Raw genomic sequence first — 16,323 nt, 5'->3', positions numbered from 1 at the left:
CACCACTAACACTCTAGCAGTCAAGTATTCAAATAAAATAATATAATACAAATTATCAATTCTAAAATATTGTAAACAATATTAAAATAAAATACATTTGATAATACAATATTAAAATAAAGTAAAAAAATAAATTCATTAAACAACATTACAATTTTAAACAATAATTTTTTTACAACTTAAACCACATAAAAAAACTAATAGAATAATATAAATTATATTTACTAAAAAAATGTCATTACAGTTTAGTGGAGTTAAAAATGTACTAAATATAAAAGATAATTAATTATATAATGTATAATTAAATTTTTGTTTAACAATTTAAAAAACAATATTAATATTACAAGATTAAAATAATAAAACTAAAGTTTATTAAAGAATATAAAATTAAAATATGATAAAAAATAAATGTTAAAATAAGAATATAATACAAATGTTACAATTTATTAAACAACAATACATTATTAAAATTTTATATTGTTTAATAAATTGTATATTGTATTTTTGTTAAATTATTTACTTTTATATTGTTTGATACACTGTATAATATAATATTTATTAAACAACAAATTCTAAATAAATAATATTTTATTACATAATATAAAATCGAAATAATAAAAAAAGATACAATTTAATAAAAACATATAAATATAAATGATTAAATACTGACTTGATAAATATTTTCAAACTAAAAGCAGTAGCTATAGACACGGTAATGGAGTCTGATCGTACCTTGCAGCGACACGCGCCGCTCGTCTTGTTACAGTCAGCGTCGAATCCTTTAGCTGTGTCACAGTTACACGGACCACATGACTTATCACCCCACCATCCGCGGGGACATGGCAGATCCGTCCTGAGCACGCACACGCACACACACACACACACACACACACACACACACTCATGTTAACACACACGTCATCACAGCGCAGTGAATGAGTCAGGAAACACTCGTACTTCTTCTCGCAGTATTGGCCGAAGTAGCTGCTGGGACAGTTACACGTGTATCCGTGGGCGGAGCTTGACTTCCTGCTGCATGCTGATTGGTGCTCGCAGGGATTCAGAGAGCAGGCATCACTGCAGTTGTTGCCGTAGTAACCTGTTATCATGTGTAAACAATACAAAAACTCAATTCAATCAAGTAAATAATACAACTAACCAAAATTTGCATCAAAACGGATCATACAAAACAGAAACTGATCACAGATGTGGATCACTATAATGAGACGGACCGCTGTGGCATCTGCAGGAATGTGTGTCCCAGTCGTCGCTACAGTCGCTGTGAGCCGGACACGGGTTCGATCCGCAGGGGTTCGGCAGGCTGCAACCCGACTCCACGTTCACCACATCAGCCTGGTGCATGCTGGGAAACACGGGAGCCGAGGCGGAGTCACCCAGACGAAAACCCTGCAGACAACCACATGTGATGATTCTATATCTGTGTGTGTGTGTTAGAGTGTGTGAGTGTGTGTGTGTGAGTGATTGTTTGTGTGTGTGTGTGGTGATCACCTGAACACATCCTCTGAATCCACTGATGACTTTATTCCTGCTGTCTGTGTTTCCGCCGACACTCACAGTCTTCAGTTTAACACCCTTCAGCTTAGAGTCCAGATCCATAGACGACTACACACACACACATACCCATTATGTTTATATTATATTCATTAATACATTTAAATTAGAAAAGTGTTTATAAAACATTTTAATTGTATTAGGCTATAATGTACTATAGATTTGAATATTTAAAGGCGAGGTCAAGCGTATGGTGTCTGACCGTGTACAGGCCGTGGTCGAGGCTCAGCGTTGCCGTTATGACACCTGTCCCGGGGCCTCGCAGCTCCAGCAACACATGATGCCATTGGCCGTCGCTCACTGTGACATCATCAACACGAGACACGGTGGAGTCCTCGCCGCGCTGAACCGATGTCAACATGTAACCCTCTCTCAGCTGACACACACACACGCACACACACACACACCATAGATCATGAAATACTCATAGATCGATTACAAAACACGTATTCAAGAGCAGGCTCTAAGATGGTTTAGATCCTATCTGTCCAATCTCTACAACTATGTTTATTTAAACAGGCAGTCATCTTTATTATCACCAGTAGAATATGGAGTGCCACAAGGATCTGTCCTAGGTCCTCTGCTATTTTTTATATACCTGTTGCCCCTTGGTAACTACCATCACCTCTGATAAGCTACTATTAAATATATTGTAGAAACATATGTTGTACAGCTGCTTTGAAACATTTTGTATCATGAAAAGTGTTCTAAATATAAACTGGAATTGGAATTGATTACAGCACTACACAAACATCTGTCCAATCAAATGTGCTCTAGAAGCATTCATATATATTATAATATGTAAGATTACAGTGTATTCATATAAAATATTGAATGAAGTATAAATTATTTTATCAATATCCCACTCCAAACTTTCAACAGGAAATATAAATACATAGAAAAAAAACTCCACACATTTAGTTTTTTCTTTTAATATAATAACAACAAAAGCTGCAGTTTAGTGTGTGTAAGGTGTCGTATCACACACAGCCAGCAGGAGGCACTGTAGACACATCTGTGCACCTGCTGCTGAAACTGCTCAGCCGTGTGTGTTTTATATCTGTGTGAGAGCTCAAGCTGGTGAAACCTCTGTTTAACAACGCCCTCATTTGTAAAACAGTATGAATCTGAAGTATGTGTTTAATGGCACCTGTATGGTGAGGTTGTGTTGTTGTGCTGAACTGATGTGTATCAGTGTCGCTGTCGGCTGCCGCGTGCGGAACATGAACTCCAGGTGCCACGGAACCGTTACTATGACAGCCAGATCCCGCCACGACAACAGCCCGTTACCATGGAAACGCAGCGGGTTGGGCATCACTGCAGACAGACGAACAGACAGGTGTTGTTACTGACCAATCCGCCGCTAACAGACGCTCACGTGACGCTCGCTCACCTTTCTCACAGTTCCGTCCTCCGAATCCCAGCGCACAGTCACATCGGAATGAACCCCACAGATTCACGCAGCTGCCGCCGTTCAGACACGGGTTAGTGCTGCAGAAATGACGCTTCGCCGAGCATCCTGGGAAAAAAACGTAATGCATTAATGAAGGGAAAACAATGTTGCAGGAAGCGCAATAAATCACTGATAGCTCCTCACCGGCTAGCGTTCCGTTGTTAGCGATGAATCCGGCCATGTCGATGAGCTGCTGGTCGATGCGCAGGTCCTTCATGCAGCCGATGAACTGCCGGTTCCGGACGGGAAACTCCTCGGGAAGTTTGGGAACACCGCCCAGCAGCAGCGGCCCCGTCAGATCCAGAGACCTGCCACAAAACAATGTAACATTACACAGTCACGCTATTACCAGTGATTAGCGCTTATCGGACTCGCACTCTTACTTCTTGGATCCTGATTGGCTGCCCTGGGCGGAGCATGAATAGTTTCCAATCACGTGACCGAAGCGCAGCGCCATCGAACTATCGCAATCATCCAGCGTCACCACCACAACCTTCTGATCGGACGGGCCCTGAGGAAGACCTGCACGGTTCAGGACGGGCTGAGAGAGAGAGAGAGAGAGAGACAGAGACAGAGTGAGAGATCAGAGAGGAGAATCAGAGAACAGCTGCATCAAACACAACCATAAAAATACAACACAGATGGACAATGACAAGCTGCATCTTCATCTGTGGAGTATTTTTATCTGTCTGGTGTCTTACAGTTAATATATATAGTATTTTAGGTAATAATATATTGTATTGTGTTATATAATATTTGTATAGGTCAAATATTTGATAAAAGATTAATTATAATGTATAGATATTAAAATAAACTAGATAGTAAAGTTTGTGGTCAAACTTTAAGTTGGTTTGGAAAAGCCTAGCCAGAAAGATTGAAGCTAGCATGTGACTAGCAGGTCATTAGCAAGTTACTAGCATGTCTCTAGCATGTTGTTAGCATGATTAGCAAGTGACTAGCATGTTTTTAGCATGACTAGCAAGTGAGTAGCATGTTGTTAGCATGACTAGCGAGTCTGTAGCATGTTGTTAGCATTACTAGCAATTGACTAACATGTTGCTAACATGATTAGTAAGTGACTAGTATGTTGCTAGTATGACTAGCATGTCTCTAGCATGTTGTTAACATGACTAGCAAGTGGCTAGCATTTTGCTAGCATGATTAGCAAAGTTACTAGCATGTTGTTAACATAATTAACAAGTGACTAGCATGTTTGCTATCATGACTAGCATGTCTGTAGAATGTTGCTAGCATGACTAGCAAATGACTAGCATGATTAGCAAAGTTGCAAACATGATTAGCAAAGTTATTAACATGCTGTGACTAGCATTTTCCTAGCATGTTGTAAGCATGATTAGCAAGTGATTAGCATGTTGCTAGCATGACTAGCAAGTGACTAGCATGTTGCTAGCATGAATAGCATGTCTGTAGCATGTTGTTATCATGACTATCAAATGACTAGCATGTTGTACGCATGATTAGCAAAGTTGCAAGCATGGTTAACGAGAGAGTAGCATGTCACTAGCATTTTGTAAGCACGATTAGCAAGTGACTAGCATGTCTGTAGCATGTTGCTAGCATGACTAGCAAGTGAACTGCATGTTGCTAGCATGATTAACAAGTGTGATGGTAGTCTAAAACCAGCTAAAACCAGTTGATTCAGTAAAAAACACCCACTAAAACCAGCTAAGACCAGCGTGACAGTAGCCAAAACCACTTTAAAACCACCAGCTTGGGAGACCAGCCAAAGCAACCGATCAGCTTAGGCTGGTTTTAGCTGTATTTTCAGTAGGGAATTTTAAGCTTTGCTATGTCAGAATACTAAAATACATTATAAGTCTTATTGTCTAAAATTTCCACCCCCTCAATGAAAGTCTATGGCATTATAGAAAATTAGAAAAGCTATAGCAACTTGAGTCAGACCAGTCTGAAGGTCTGACCCAAGTTTGGTGGTTCTAGCTTGAAAGCTCTAGGAGGATATACATTTTAAAATTTAGTATCAGAAGAAGAAGAAGAAGAAGTAGTAGTTTAAATAGGATTTCAGTAAGTGGGCTTTTTCAAATTGGCTTTTTAAAGCCAACTTAATAATTTTTACAAAAAATATCAAGGAAAAGACAGACAGATGTGTGAAGAGCTTCATCTTTTTATATGGTGTATTTCTATCTGTTCGTCTGATTCCACTCGAACGAACACCAACAAACACAACGAGCCTGGCTTAATGAATGATCTCATCACACAGAGGTCACGACCCCTCTCAGGCTGACCCGGCCGCTGCAGGTCACTCATGTGGGAGCTCAAAGCTGTGAGTTTGAACGAGCCAATCAGAGCAGCACAGGGGCGGGCCTGAGAGTCACAAATTCTTGGTCATAAAGTAATAAGCCACACCCACTCCCACCCCCCACACACAAAAAAATACACACACAGACACACACACACACACACACACACACACACACACACACACACACACACACACACACAGATGAGATCTGACCTGATGTTGAATGTCTATTGTTAACTACCTAAAACTAACTATCTATCTATCTATATATCTATCTATATATATATATATATATATATCTATATATCTATCTATATATATATATTATATATATTATATTATATATATATATATATATATATATATATATATATATATATAGAACGATAGATAGTTATTAGAAAAAAATCTTACACTTTCAGAAACTTAAACTAGAATTAAAAACAAATGAAGCAGAAGCACTAAATTATTTAAAAGCTAAATGAAAAGTGCTGGAAAGATAAATTCAATCGTGATGAATCACATTTGCTTACATCATGAGCAAGCATTTACAAGTGAAAGTGAAACCTCTGCTGACCTCTGACCTTCAGAGGTCACACACACACACACACACAAATCTGTCCTACATTTCCCTCAGGTAACCCTTCTCATCAGACATGAGACCCGTGAAGGACACTTCCTGTGTGGCGGTGATGTCACATCCTGTGGTCACATGACTCACCTTGTTGTAGTAGTGCACGTGTGCGGTGTGCCATCTCCCGTCACTCACTCCGCCCGCGAGGAAGGGCGACACCGTCGTCTGCGTCTCTCCTGCAGGTCAAAGTTCACATCAGTGAATTATCCACACATTCTTCTGGGTCATGTGACGTCAGGGTCAATGAAGGCATGTTTGTTATGATAATTGACACGCGTTTACCTGCGGAGAACGTGAGCTGGATCTGTTCATTAACGATCTCCAGAGCGATGAAGTCGTGTTTCTGATTGAAGCGTCCGTTATACAGCAGCAGACCGTCAGGCTCTCGAGTCGCAAACCTGCCGGAGAAAAGCCATGTTTACAGAGGATTACCAGACCAGGAGCGAGTGTGTGTGTGTGTGTGTGTGTGAATATCTTTAAGTCCATCGTTCACATCAGCAGTCCAATCGTGTGTGTGTGGATTAAACTCAGTGTTTCTGCTGTGGAAACATCAGTAGATTAAACTGCGCATCTGTGTGCAGCAGATCTTCACAGGTATCCGTCTCATCTTTATAAAGTTAAAGTAGGTCAGCGAGCAGCAGCGGGAGAGACACGACAGACCCCATCAAACTAACGCTCGCAGACACCTCGCTGTTATTATTACACTGCAGTCGAACCTGAAACTCTGCTCCCCGTCTGGAAGAAAGCATCTAGATGAAAGCTGGAGAAACAGCGGTTTTTAATGCTTATTAATGTTCTGTGGGTTGTAAATTCAATTCAGGTTTTTCTATATATTTCTAAACATTATTATTAATTACTGTCAGTATTTTTTAAATAATGCAATATAATGCATGACACAGAAAATGGGTGAAATGTTAAAAGCAGCGCGTGTGTGTGATGTGCTGGTGTGTTCGTGGATGTTCCTGTGGTTTTGCCGTGGGGTTTAGTGCTGTTGACCTGGTTACTGAGGAGAATAATCACATCTCCCGAGACACACACACACACACACACACCCTTGGTTTCTCCTTCAGCATCACCCCAACATCCTCTTTATCTCTGGCACAGTTAATGGGGTCGTTTCATACATTTCATATCTTCCCCGAGCTCCTCTCATCACGTTCCTGAAGGTTTCACGCACCAAAAACAGCCATAATGGAGTCTCTCATGATCACTTTATACCCTTCTTCTGATCTGTGCAATAAAAGACGTTCTGTTTTTGAGACATCTACATGTAAATCATATTCGAGTTTTTTAGTTCTTCTTCCTACTCAAGCTCGGTGAAGATGTGTATGATTAGGTGTTAATGTTTCAATGGACACCAAGTCCTTTTTGGAGGTTTTCGGAGAGTTTAAAGTCCTGGAAACTCACAGTATGACCCTTTAAACCTTCGGAAAACATCCCTGGAAACACAAGAATCAGCGCCGAGCAACCCGCGCAAAACAGCTCTCATCCGTCCTGAACACACAGTCTATACACACGCTAAACAGATCAGTGACAGAGCATTCATCAGCAAACCAGCGTGAGAGAAAGAGAGAAAGAAAAGAGCATCCGGACAGAGCATCTGTTTTCCCATTCGACACGGACAGATCAACACTGACGTTTGGGAATAAAAATATTAGCTTTGGATAATGTTAAATAACGCTTGGAGACGAGCGGATAAAGCTTCGGAGACACTGAGCAAACATCCCGAAGAAGGAGCTTCATTAAGCGATATTGACTCTCTGACTAACGAACAAACACGGCTGACGGCTTCATCTGGAGACAGATACTCACGACAGCGAGAGCGTGAAGTGGAAGCGCTGCCGGAGACCCTTGAAGGTGATGAAGGTCTGCGGAGGGAAGTTCCTGGAGCTCATGTGGCAGAAGGGTTTCTCGAAGCCTCCGGGGGGACACTCGCACCTGAAGCCCCCCACCAGAAGATTGAGACACGTCCCACCGTTCTTACACACGCCCTGGACACAGCGGCCCGAGCGCGACGACACCTCGCATCGCTCACCTGGAGGAGAAAAGAGTTCAAACACATGTCACTGCTCAAATGGTGCATTTTCACAGCTCACAGCTCAGAGATAGCTCCTCTACGCTTCACTGAAGTATCAACTCTGTCTCAGATGTTTTTATTTGTTAAATCAGGCCCAAATGAGGCACTAGTCATCGTCCGGTAAAAAGTGTTTGAGATCGAGACTCTGGGATCTTGAGCACATCTGAGCACAGTTTGAGACATAGCTGAGATCTCACATCCCATTGTCTCAGATGTTTCTCCTAAAACAGGCCCAGCTGAATCCCTAGTCATCACCCAGTGAGAGGATTTGGTGAGAAATGTTTGAGATCTCGGAGTTTGGGATCGTGAGCACAGATTGAGACATAGCTGAGATCTCTTCTGAAACTCTAGAGGAGACACGTGTGAGATTAATGAACATATGAGACGCCAGAGACTATGAATAACGATCTCATCTCCTGGAGAAACAATCGAGACATTAATGAGATCTGGTTTGAGATTCTAGCACAGTGTCCGGAGCGAGACGAGATCTGAGTGTTCACATGACGAACAGACACAAATAGTTTATTAGTCTAGTTTAAACACACACACACACATATTTCATTGCTCATGTTGCTCTTTCAAATCTCGTTTACGTCTCACTGAAGTCTCAACGTTCTCTCAGATGCTTCTCCTGGTCATCCTCTAATTACAAATGTTGATTTCTCAGACTTGTGATCGAGATGTTGGGAGCACATCTGAGCACAGTGTGAGACATAGCTGAGATCTCTTCTGAAATTCGAGAGGAGGCATGTTTGAGACGAATGGGCTTATTCTCGAGAGAAACATATGAGACGCCAGAGACTTTCCGAATATCGTTTTCATCAGGAGAAACAATCGAGACATTAAAGAGATCTCTTTTAAGACGTTCACATCACTCACCTGCCTGACAGAGAGAAATAGTTTAGTCTAGTCTAGTTTAAAACGCAAACACATTTTATTGCTCAATTCCTGCTCTTTCACAGCTCACTTCAGAGAAGTCTCAGCTTTGTCTCAGATGTTTCTACTAAAACAGACCCAGATGCGTCACTAGTCATCATCCAGCAAGAGCTTAGAGATCATTTGGTGAGAAATGTCTGAGCTCGGACTGAGATCGAGACTTTGGGAGCAAACCTGAGCACAGTTTGAGACATTGTTGAGATTTCTTCTAGAACTCTAGGGGAGACTCATCTTTTTTCTCAAGAGAAACTAAAGTCTTTACGAAAATTGTTTTTTTTTTTCTCCCAGAGAAACAATCGAGACATTAAAGAGATCATTACTATACAGTATAGTGATCATATGGTGAGAAAGGTTTGAGATATAGCGGAGATCTCTTCTGAATCTGGAGAGGAGACACGTGTTGATGAGCTCTTTCTCTCAGACTTTACAAATATCAAATATCGTCATCTCCTGGAGAAACAATCGAGACATTGATGAGATCTGGTTTGAGATGTTGCTTTCCTGTGGGGATCAATATCAGTGTGCTACGATTCTACGAGTTTAACCTTTTCTCAGCAGAAACAATTCTCAGTTTGATCTCCATTTCATCTCATTTCTCTCGATGAGAAACAAGAGATCTCATTCTCACTGATTTTTTCACTGATCAAGATGCTTCAGCAAATTTCTCAAGTAGATGTTTCCTCAGCCTTTAAAGAGTTATTTAAGAGATTTCACTTGTGATTTTTCTTTCTCATGGATGAAGGTAAAAATACAGACATAGTGAAGACAGAGGAAGATGAACGTGAGGAAGACTGTGTGTGTTGGTGTGTGTGTGTGCGTGTGTGTGTGTGTGTGCATGTGTGTTGGTGTGTGTGTGTGCGTGTGTGTGTGTGTGTGTGCATGTGTGTTGGTGTGTGTGTGTGTGTGTGTGTTGGTGTTGGTGTGTGTGTGTTGTTGTGAAGACAAAGGCATCACTGTTCGACACACAGAAGTCGATTCGTCACGCTCATCATAACGGAAACATTTGTGTGCGTGCCAGTCGCTCCATCTTCCTGTTCACACACACACACACACACACACACGGTTCGGCGCGTGATGAAATATTGATGCGGTGTGTGTTGGATCCTCTCAGAAGGTCTTTGATGGGAAACGAGGTCAGAGCTTTAAATACGGGCTCCACATCAAAGAGCTCATCCATATTCATACACACACTCGACACGATCCATGAGAAGTTCAGCGTGAACCTCGCGATCCTCAGCCAACAGCAGGGTCAGCCTCGTTACACCCTCGTTTACAGCCTTTATCAACAGACTAATGACCCCACGCTCACGGCTCAGTGATGAGAAACCAGCGCCTGTCAAACAACAGTACATCTCTGGTTTACTACATTACAAACTACTGAGAACATTTAGCCAGCGATTTAAAGTGGCAGTATCTAATTATCAGCTCTTTTAATTAACTTATTATTCAAGGTGTAACTTGAACATATATGTTTTTATAAGACATTATAAACACATTTTGACTCATCTTGTTAGATGGGTTCATAGTTGAACAATGATTCAAATGAATCATTTTAACAGACAAAATGATTAGCTGATCTACCTGACCTGAACATATCTGAACATGAATGGCATGATATGACTCTAACAAATCATTCACATTAAGAGATTGTGTTATTAGTCAGTTAGTCAATACTGATTTCATGTTGAATAAATGTTCATTGTAAAAAGATACAATGCTGCACAAGACCAGCTGTGTTCACTGTTGAGCGATGATTCAAATGAATCATTTTGAACTGTTCATTCAAGTGATTCGTTACAATGGATTCTCTGGATTGAGATGTGTGAATATTATCTCACTCACTCATTGTTGTAATAATCCAGCACTACTTAAAGAATAAAACACCTTCTCAGTGCTGACCATGACCTGAGCGAACATCTCCTGAAGTTCATCATCACATCAGATCACATCAATTATTAACATGGATCTTACCCCACCTCTCTCTCTCTGTCTCTCTCTCTCTCTCTTTAGTAGCAGTGTGAATGATTCATCTTCTCAAAATGAACAGATCTCATGAGAGATGAGATGAGTCCAACATGCTGCTCACAAACATGTTAAATAACACTCGTGTTCAGCACACACACACACACACACACTCAGAGGAGGAGCAGCTGGCAGGACAGCAGGAGTCAGGAACACAGACAGAACCAGAGAGAGAGAGAGAGAGAGAGAGAGACAGCTCAGTGCTTTTAATACACTCCAGTCCTCTACACACACACACTGAAGCTCCCACACACCTGCACACACACACACACACACACACACACTGAAGCTCCCACACACCTGCACACCTACACAACACTTGTGCGTGAAGCACCACACACACACACACACACACACACACACACACACACACACACACACACACAGAGTGCAGATCTTATGTAATAATAACATGTGGGCTGTGACACACACCGTGTTAAAAGAGCTGTAGAACACACTTCATCTGTTATATTAGATTCAGAGCGAATCACAGGAGCTGGTGACTTCATAAGACGAACGTGTTCAGATCAGAGAAGATTAAACTCTCAGAACCACCTCTGACCTCTGACCTCTGACCGGAGAGAGGTTCACATCCCTGATCATAACATCTCATCTGATTATCACGTCATCTCTGATCTCGATTACAATTAATTATCACATCTCATCTCAGATAATCACACTGTATTTCTGATTATCACATCTCATCTCATTTCTGTTGATCTGACCTCTCACCTCGTCTCTGATGATCTCAGCGTCATGTTATCTCTTATCATCTATTATTCTCTGTGATTACCGAGCGTTTCGACAGACACAAACCTTCAAACGGCTCGGTCGTCACTTCTGAGGAATATGTGACTGGAATATAAAGCAATCCAAACACACCTGCAGGAGGTTATGACCCCCTTTCATTGAGAATAACATGAATATTTCATGGGCGTGTGTGATGGGATGTGGGCGTGTCTGTGCCAGGCTCCGCCCCCTCACCTGTGTAGTCGTGCAGACAGTGGCAGGTGAAGCCTCCCTCGTGGCTGTGGCAGACGCCGTGAGCGCCGCAGGGTCTGGAGTAGCACAGATCGACCTCCGTCTCGCAGTAGTCTCCGGTGAAGCCGAGCGGACAGCGGCAGCGCAGGCCTGCGATCGGGTGGATCGGCCGGAACAGGATGGTGTCGGACGCCACGAACGGAGCCAGGCTGTCGAACTTCAGCACGGACACACACTTCATGTAGTTCTCGCACGGCTCGCGCAGGCAGATGTTGTCGTCGAAGGGGAGCACCTCCTGCGAGGAGATCTGTGCCAGCAGACTACGGTTCAGATACAGCCGCTCCTGCAGCTCCTCCGAGCCCAAGAACTCCACCTCGCCTCCGCTGCTGCGACCCAGCCGCGCCGGGGTGACCCCGTGACCCCGCGACCCCTCGCTCGGAACCGCCACCGACAGACTGACGTTCAGGATGCCTGCGCTGACGTCCGTGTCGTCCTGGATGTTGAAGACCACCACGTCCTCACGTGACGCCGAGAGAACGCTGGCCACGCCCTCCAGGAACTGAGCCAATAGGAGCGAGAGGAAGCGCTCCTGCGACGTGTCGGCCAATCGCAGCGTGATGCTGTTGGAGAGCATCTCGTCAGTGATGATGGTGACCTGCAGCAGACACTGAGCCCACACCGAGTGAACGCCATCTACAGGAACACAGAGGAATCACCAAATCATGCAGCATATCTTTAGCAGAGTAATACAGTAAGCTTAATTCAGCAACAATAACTTTGTTTTAATATTTGGTTCACTTAAATGAATCGGTTCCACTCGATGATTCACTTAAAATAATTCACTTAATTTCATTCATTTGAATGATTCACTTAAAAGAATTGGCTCATTTGGATGGTTTATCAAAATGAATTGTTTAATTGTATCATTCACTTAAATAAGTTTAATGAATGTGCTCTTTTAAGTGAACTTTCCAAATAAACTAATTTATTTAAAGGGAACTGTCCCAATGTATGAATTCATTTAAAACAAACCATCTACAGGAATTAATTCATTTAGGTAAATGGTCCACATGAACAAATTAATTTAAGCGAATTGTCCAAATGAACGATTCTGTTAAGTGAACCGTCCAAATGAACAGATTCATTTAAAGAGTGAATCATCCATTTAGGTGAACAATCATTTAAGTGAACGATCAAAACCATGATTTATGTGAATCATCCAAATGAACACATTTATTTGAGGGAACCATCCAAATGAAAGGAATCATTAAAGTGAACCTTTTTTAAATGAACTGGTTAATTTAAGTGAACAGAGCTAAATTAACAAATTCATTCAAGTGAACCATCCACAAAAATCCATTAATTTGGTTTATTTACTAAAATTAATCTGTTTCTTTAAATAGTTCACTGACAAATTGGTTAAATTAGGTGGTTCACTTAAATGGATCCATTCATTAGGTCAAAATGAATTGGTTCATAAATGATTCACTGATTCGGTGGTTGTTCTTCAGTGTTGTTAGTAGTTCAGGTTTAGTTTGACTAAAGTAAATGCTGAACATCTTGTAGTTTGACAGTAACTTCCCAGCACAGTTTTGGCTCTAACGAGCAGTGTCTCCTTCAGCACAATCTAACAGTGATCGCTAATTGACTGAATACTCCTCCAATCCACCCGGATGCAAATAAACCGAGCCGCCTGCCAATAAACATGTGATGAGGGTCCAAACACAGAGAAAGGGATGCTGGGAACCGTGCAGCGCGAGCACAAACACCACACAATACACTCAAACACACACACACACACACCCCACACACACACAGAAACAGCAACACAAACAAACACGCTAATATTGAAACCTGACCATCTCTCATAACAAGAACTAGTCCTCACTGAACACACCCTCGTTAACTAGTGCAGCTCATTACATTTAATAATCATTATACACATAAAAATATGACAAGATTTCAGTTTATCTTCTACAGCTGATATATTTGAGACTTCTTAACTCAACAACAATCAGTATTATTATATTATTATACCAATTATTATTATTTTGAATTCGCTTCAATTCTCATTTGAATTTTAGCTTTAGACAGTTTGTTTTATAACATTATAAAACAATTTGTTGATTCATAAAATTTGTTGTTTATTTTAATTTTTCTATTTAGCTTTAAATTATTTTTTTGGCCAGTTTTAGTTTCAGTAATATTTAATTCTAGTTAATTGCCAAGGCAGAATTAACGTATAATTAATTTGCAGCTAAGTTATTAAGGTTTTATCTAATATTGTTATTTATTTCAACTTTCAGTTAATAAAAATTATTGGTATTCGTTTTAGTTAACCAATATACCAATATATATATAATACAAATAATTTAAATTAGTATATTTAAATATGTTTACTATTTAGGATGCATTATAAATAAATAAAAACATATGAAACTGTGTATTGTAATTATTATTCAGCATACTTTCTCCTGATCAGAGGTTCCTGTAGATATTGTGTATGGTTCAGCAGTTCAGAAACAAGCCGTAAACTGCATCTCATCATCAATCTGGAGATTTTTGAAGCGGTTTATTGATAGGTTTTAATAAAACAAGCTCAAACGCCAGCCTCTTGTCATGTTTGTCACGCTAATAAGAGCCTGTCAGGAGCAAGAATCACATCAGCACTGAATGATCGACTCTTTCTGAAAAGACTGAGCTCAAACCAACAGATGAAGAGAAGAAGTGCGTGATGATGGAGACACAAACACAAAAAGACTGAGGAATGAGGCCAACCTGAGTTTACAACATTAACCTACATACAAACACGCAAGACACATGAACACACGAACACAGACACGCACACACGCACACACACATACACGCACACACGCACACACACATACACGCACACACACACACATACACGCACACACACACACGCACACACACATATACACACGCACACAGACACACACACAGACACGCACACACACACACACACACACACGCACACACACACACACACACACACACGCACACTACAATCTTCATGATCACACAGACTCTTCACTGTGGGCTTTTCCCTTAAATGAATCTGTTCATTCAGACGTTTCACCTCAATAAACTCATTTACTTTGTCAGTTCACTGAAACTGATTCGTTCATTTTGATGGTTCACTTAGAAGATTCTGTTCATAAAGATGGTTCACTTAAATAAACTGGTTAATTTAATCTTGGTTCACTCACATGAATTTTTTATTAATTCTTGCAGTTTATTTAAATGAATCTGTTCATTTGGACTGTTCACTTAAATGATTCTGTTAGTTTGAATGATTCACTTAAACAAATCTGGGCTGTGTTTTCCAAAGTCATCGTAAGCTAAGTTTGGTGGCAGTGGGTCTCCAATCTGATTTAGGATGTTTTGGGGAAATGCAGCGCTGATCATTTAGACATTTCACTTAAATGAATCCTTTCCCTTGGAGTGTTCACTTATAATGAATTAGTTCATTGTGATGGTTCATTTAAGTGAATTGGTTCATCTGCATGGTTCACTTAAATAAATCGGTTAATTTGTACAGTTCACTTAAACGAATTAGGAGTTTGTTTCCAAAAAGTAACTGGTCGCAAGTTCTGTCATCTCGTTATCAATAGAGTTCAACTGAACTTGCTAATTATTAGCTAATGAAACTTATGGGGAAAAGCAACCCTGGTTGGACTGTTCACTTATAATGAATCTGTTGTTTTGGACTGTTCACTTAAATGAATCTGTTGTTTTGGACTGTTCACTTAAATGTATCTGTTGTTTTGGACTGTTCACTTATAATGAATCAGTTCATTTGGCTGGTTCACTTAAGTGAATGGGTTTGTTTGTATTATTCATTTGAATTAATCAGCTAATATGGACAGTTCACGTAAATTAATTGATTCACTGGAATGATATACCAAACGAATCATTCATTTGCATGATTTGATGAATCATTTGGACATGGTTCGCTTAAATCAGTTCATGTGGATGGATCCTCATACAAACATGACGCCACTTCCCTCAGCCAATCACAGCTCAGACGTGAACATCATGACATCAGTCTGAACCCGTCTGTGTTTCACTCTCACACTCTTTCAAACTCAATAGAGACGTGAGAAGCACAATCTCCCCGAGCGGCTGAAACCTGAGGAGAAACCAGCGCTGGAGGCTCCCACAATGCACTGCAGCAGCTGAACACTGTAATCAAGCCGTCAAGAGGCCAATCCCAGCCAGCGTGTGTGTGTGTGTGTGTGTGTGTGTCAGATATATTCCCCATCATCATCTCATCATCAGCCTCATGTAAAACTCCCAGAATGCCCCTGGAGCCGCAGGTTCAGAGACGAGTCTGCTGCTCTTCT

At 41.0% G+C, this 16,323-nt stretch overlaps 1 protein-coding gene across 2 annotated transcripts in view; it reads right to left on the bottom strand.

The window, feature by feature from the left end:
- The window catches only part of celsr2 (cadherin, EGF LAG seven-pass G-type receptor 2), a 38,223-nt gene that overhangs the window by 12,183 nt on the left and 9,717 nt on the right, over positions 1-16,323 (bottom strand). For both annotated transcript variants that reach the window (XM_026247623.1, XM_026247624.1), the window contains exons 2-14: positions 11,960-12,649; positions 7,753-7,975; positions 6,223-6,338; positions 6,028-6,116; positions 3,409-3,566; positions 3,170-3,333; positions 2,966-3,091; positions 2,723-2,889; positions 1,775-1,948; positions 1,510-1,623; positions 1,233-1,407; positions 958-1,099; positions 733-853 (exon numbers count right to left, since the gene is read on the bottom strand). In XM_026247623.1, the coding sequence (XP_026103408.1) occupies positions 733-853; positions 958-1,099; positions 1,233-1,407; positions 1,510-1,623; positions 1,775-1,948; positions 2,723-2,889; positions 2,966-3,091; positions 3,170-3,333; positions 3,409-3,566; positions 6,028-6,116; positions 6,223-6,338; positions 7,753-7,975; positions 11,960-12,649 (2,459 nt within the window). The remainder of the gene's footprint in view (positions 1-732; positions 854-957; positions 1,100-1,232; positions 1,408-1,509; positions 1,624-1,774; positions 1,949-2,722; positions 2,890-2,965; positions 3,092-3,169; positions 3,334-3,408; positions 3,567-6,027; positions 6,117-6,222; positions 6,339-7,752; positions 7,976-11,959; positions 12,650-16,323) is intronic.

The sequence above is a fragment of the Carassius auratus genome, unplaced genomic scaffold (assembly GCF_003368295.1).
Source record: "Carassius auratus strain Wakin unplaced genomic scaffold, ASM336829v1 scaf_tig00015623, whole genome shotgun sequence".
In the NCBI taxonomy this organism is placed as follows: domain Eukaryota; kingdom Metazoa; phylum Chordata; class Actinopteri; order Cypriniformes; family Cyprinidae; genus Carassius; species Carassius auratus.
This window is presented reverse-complemented; position numbering and strand designations above follow the sequence as displayed.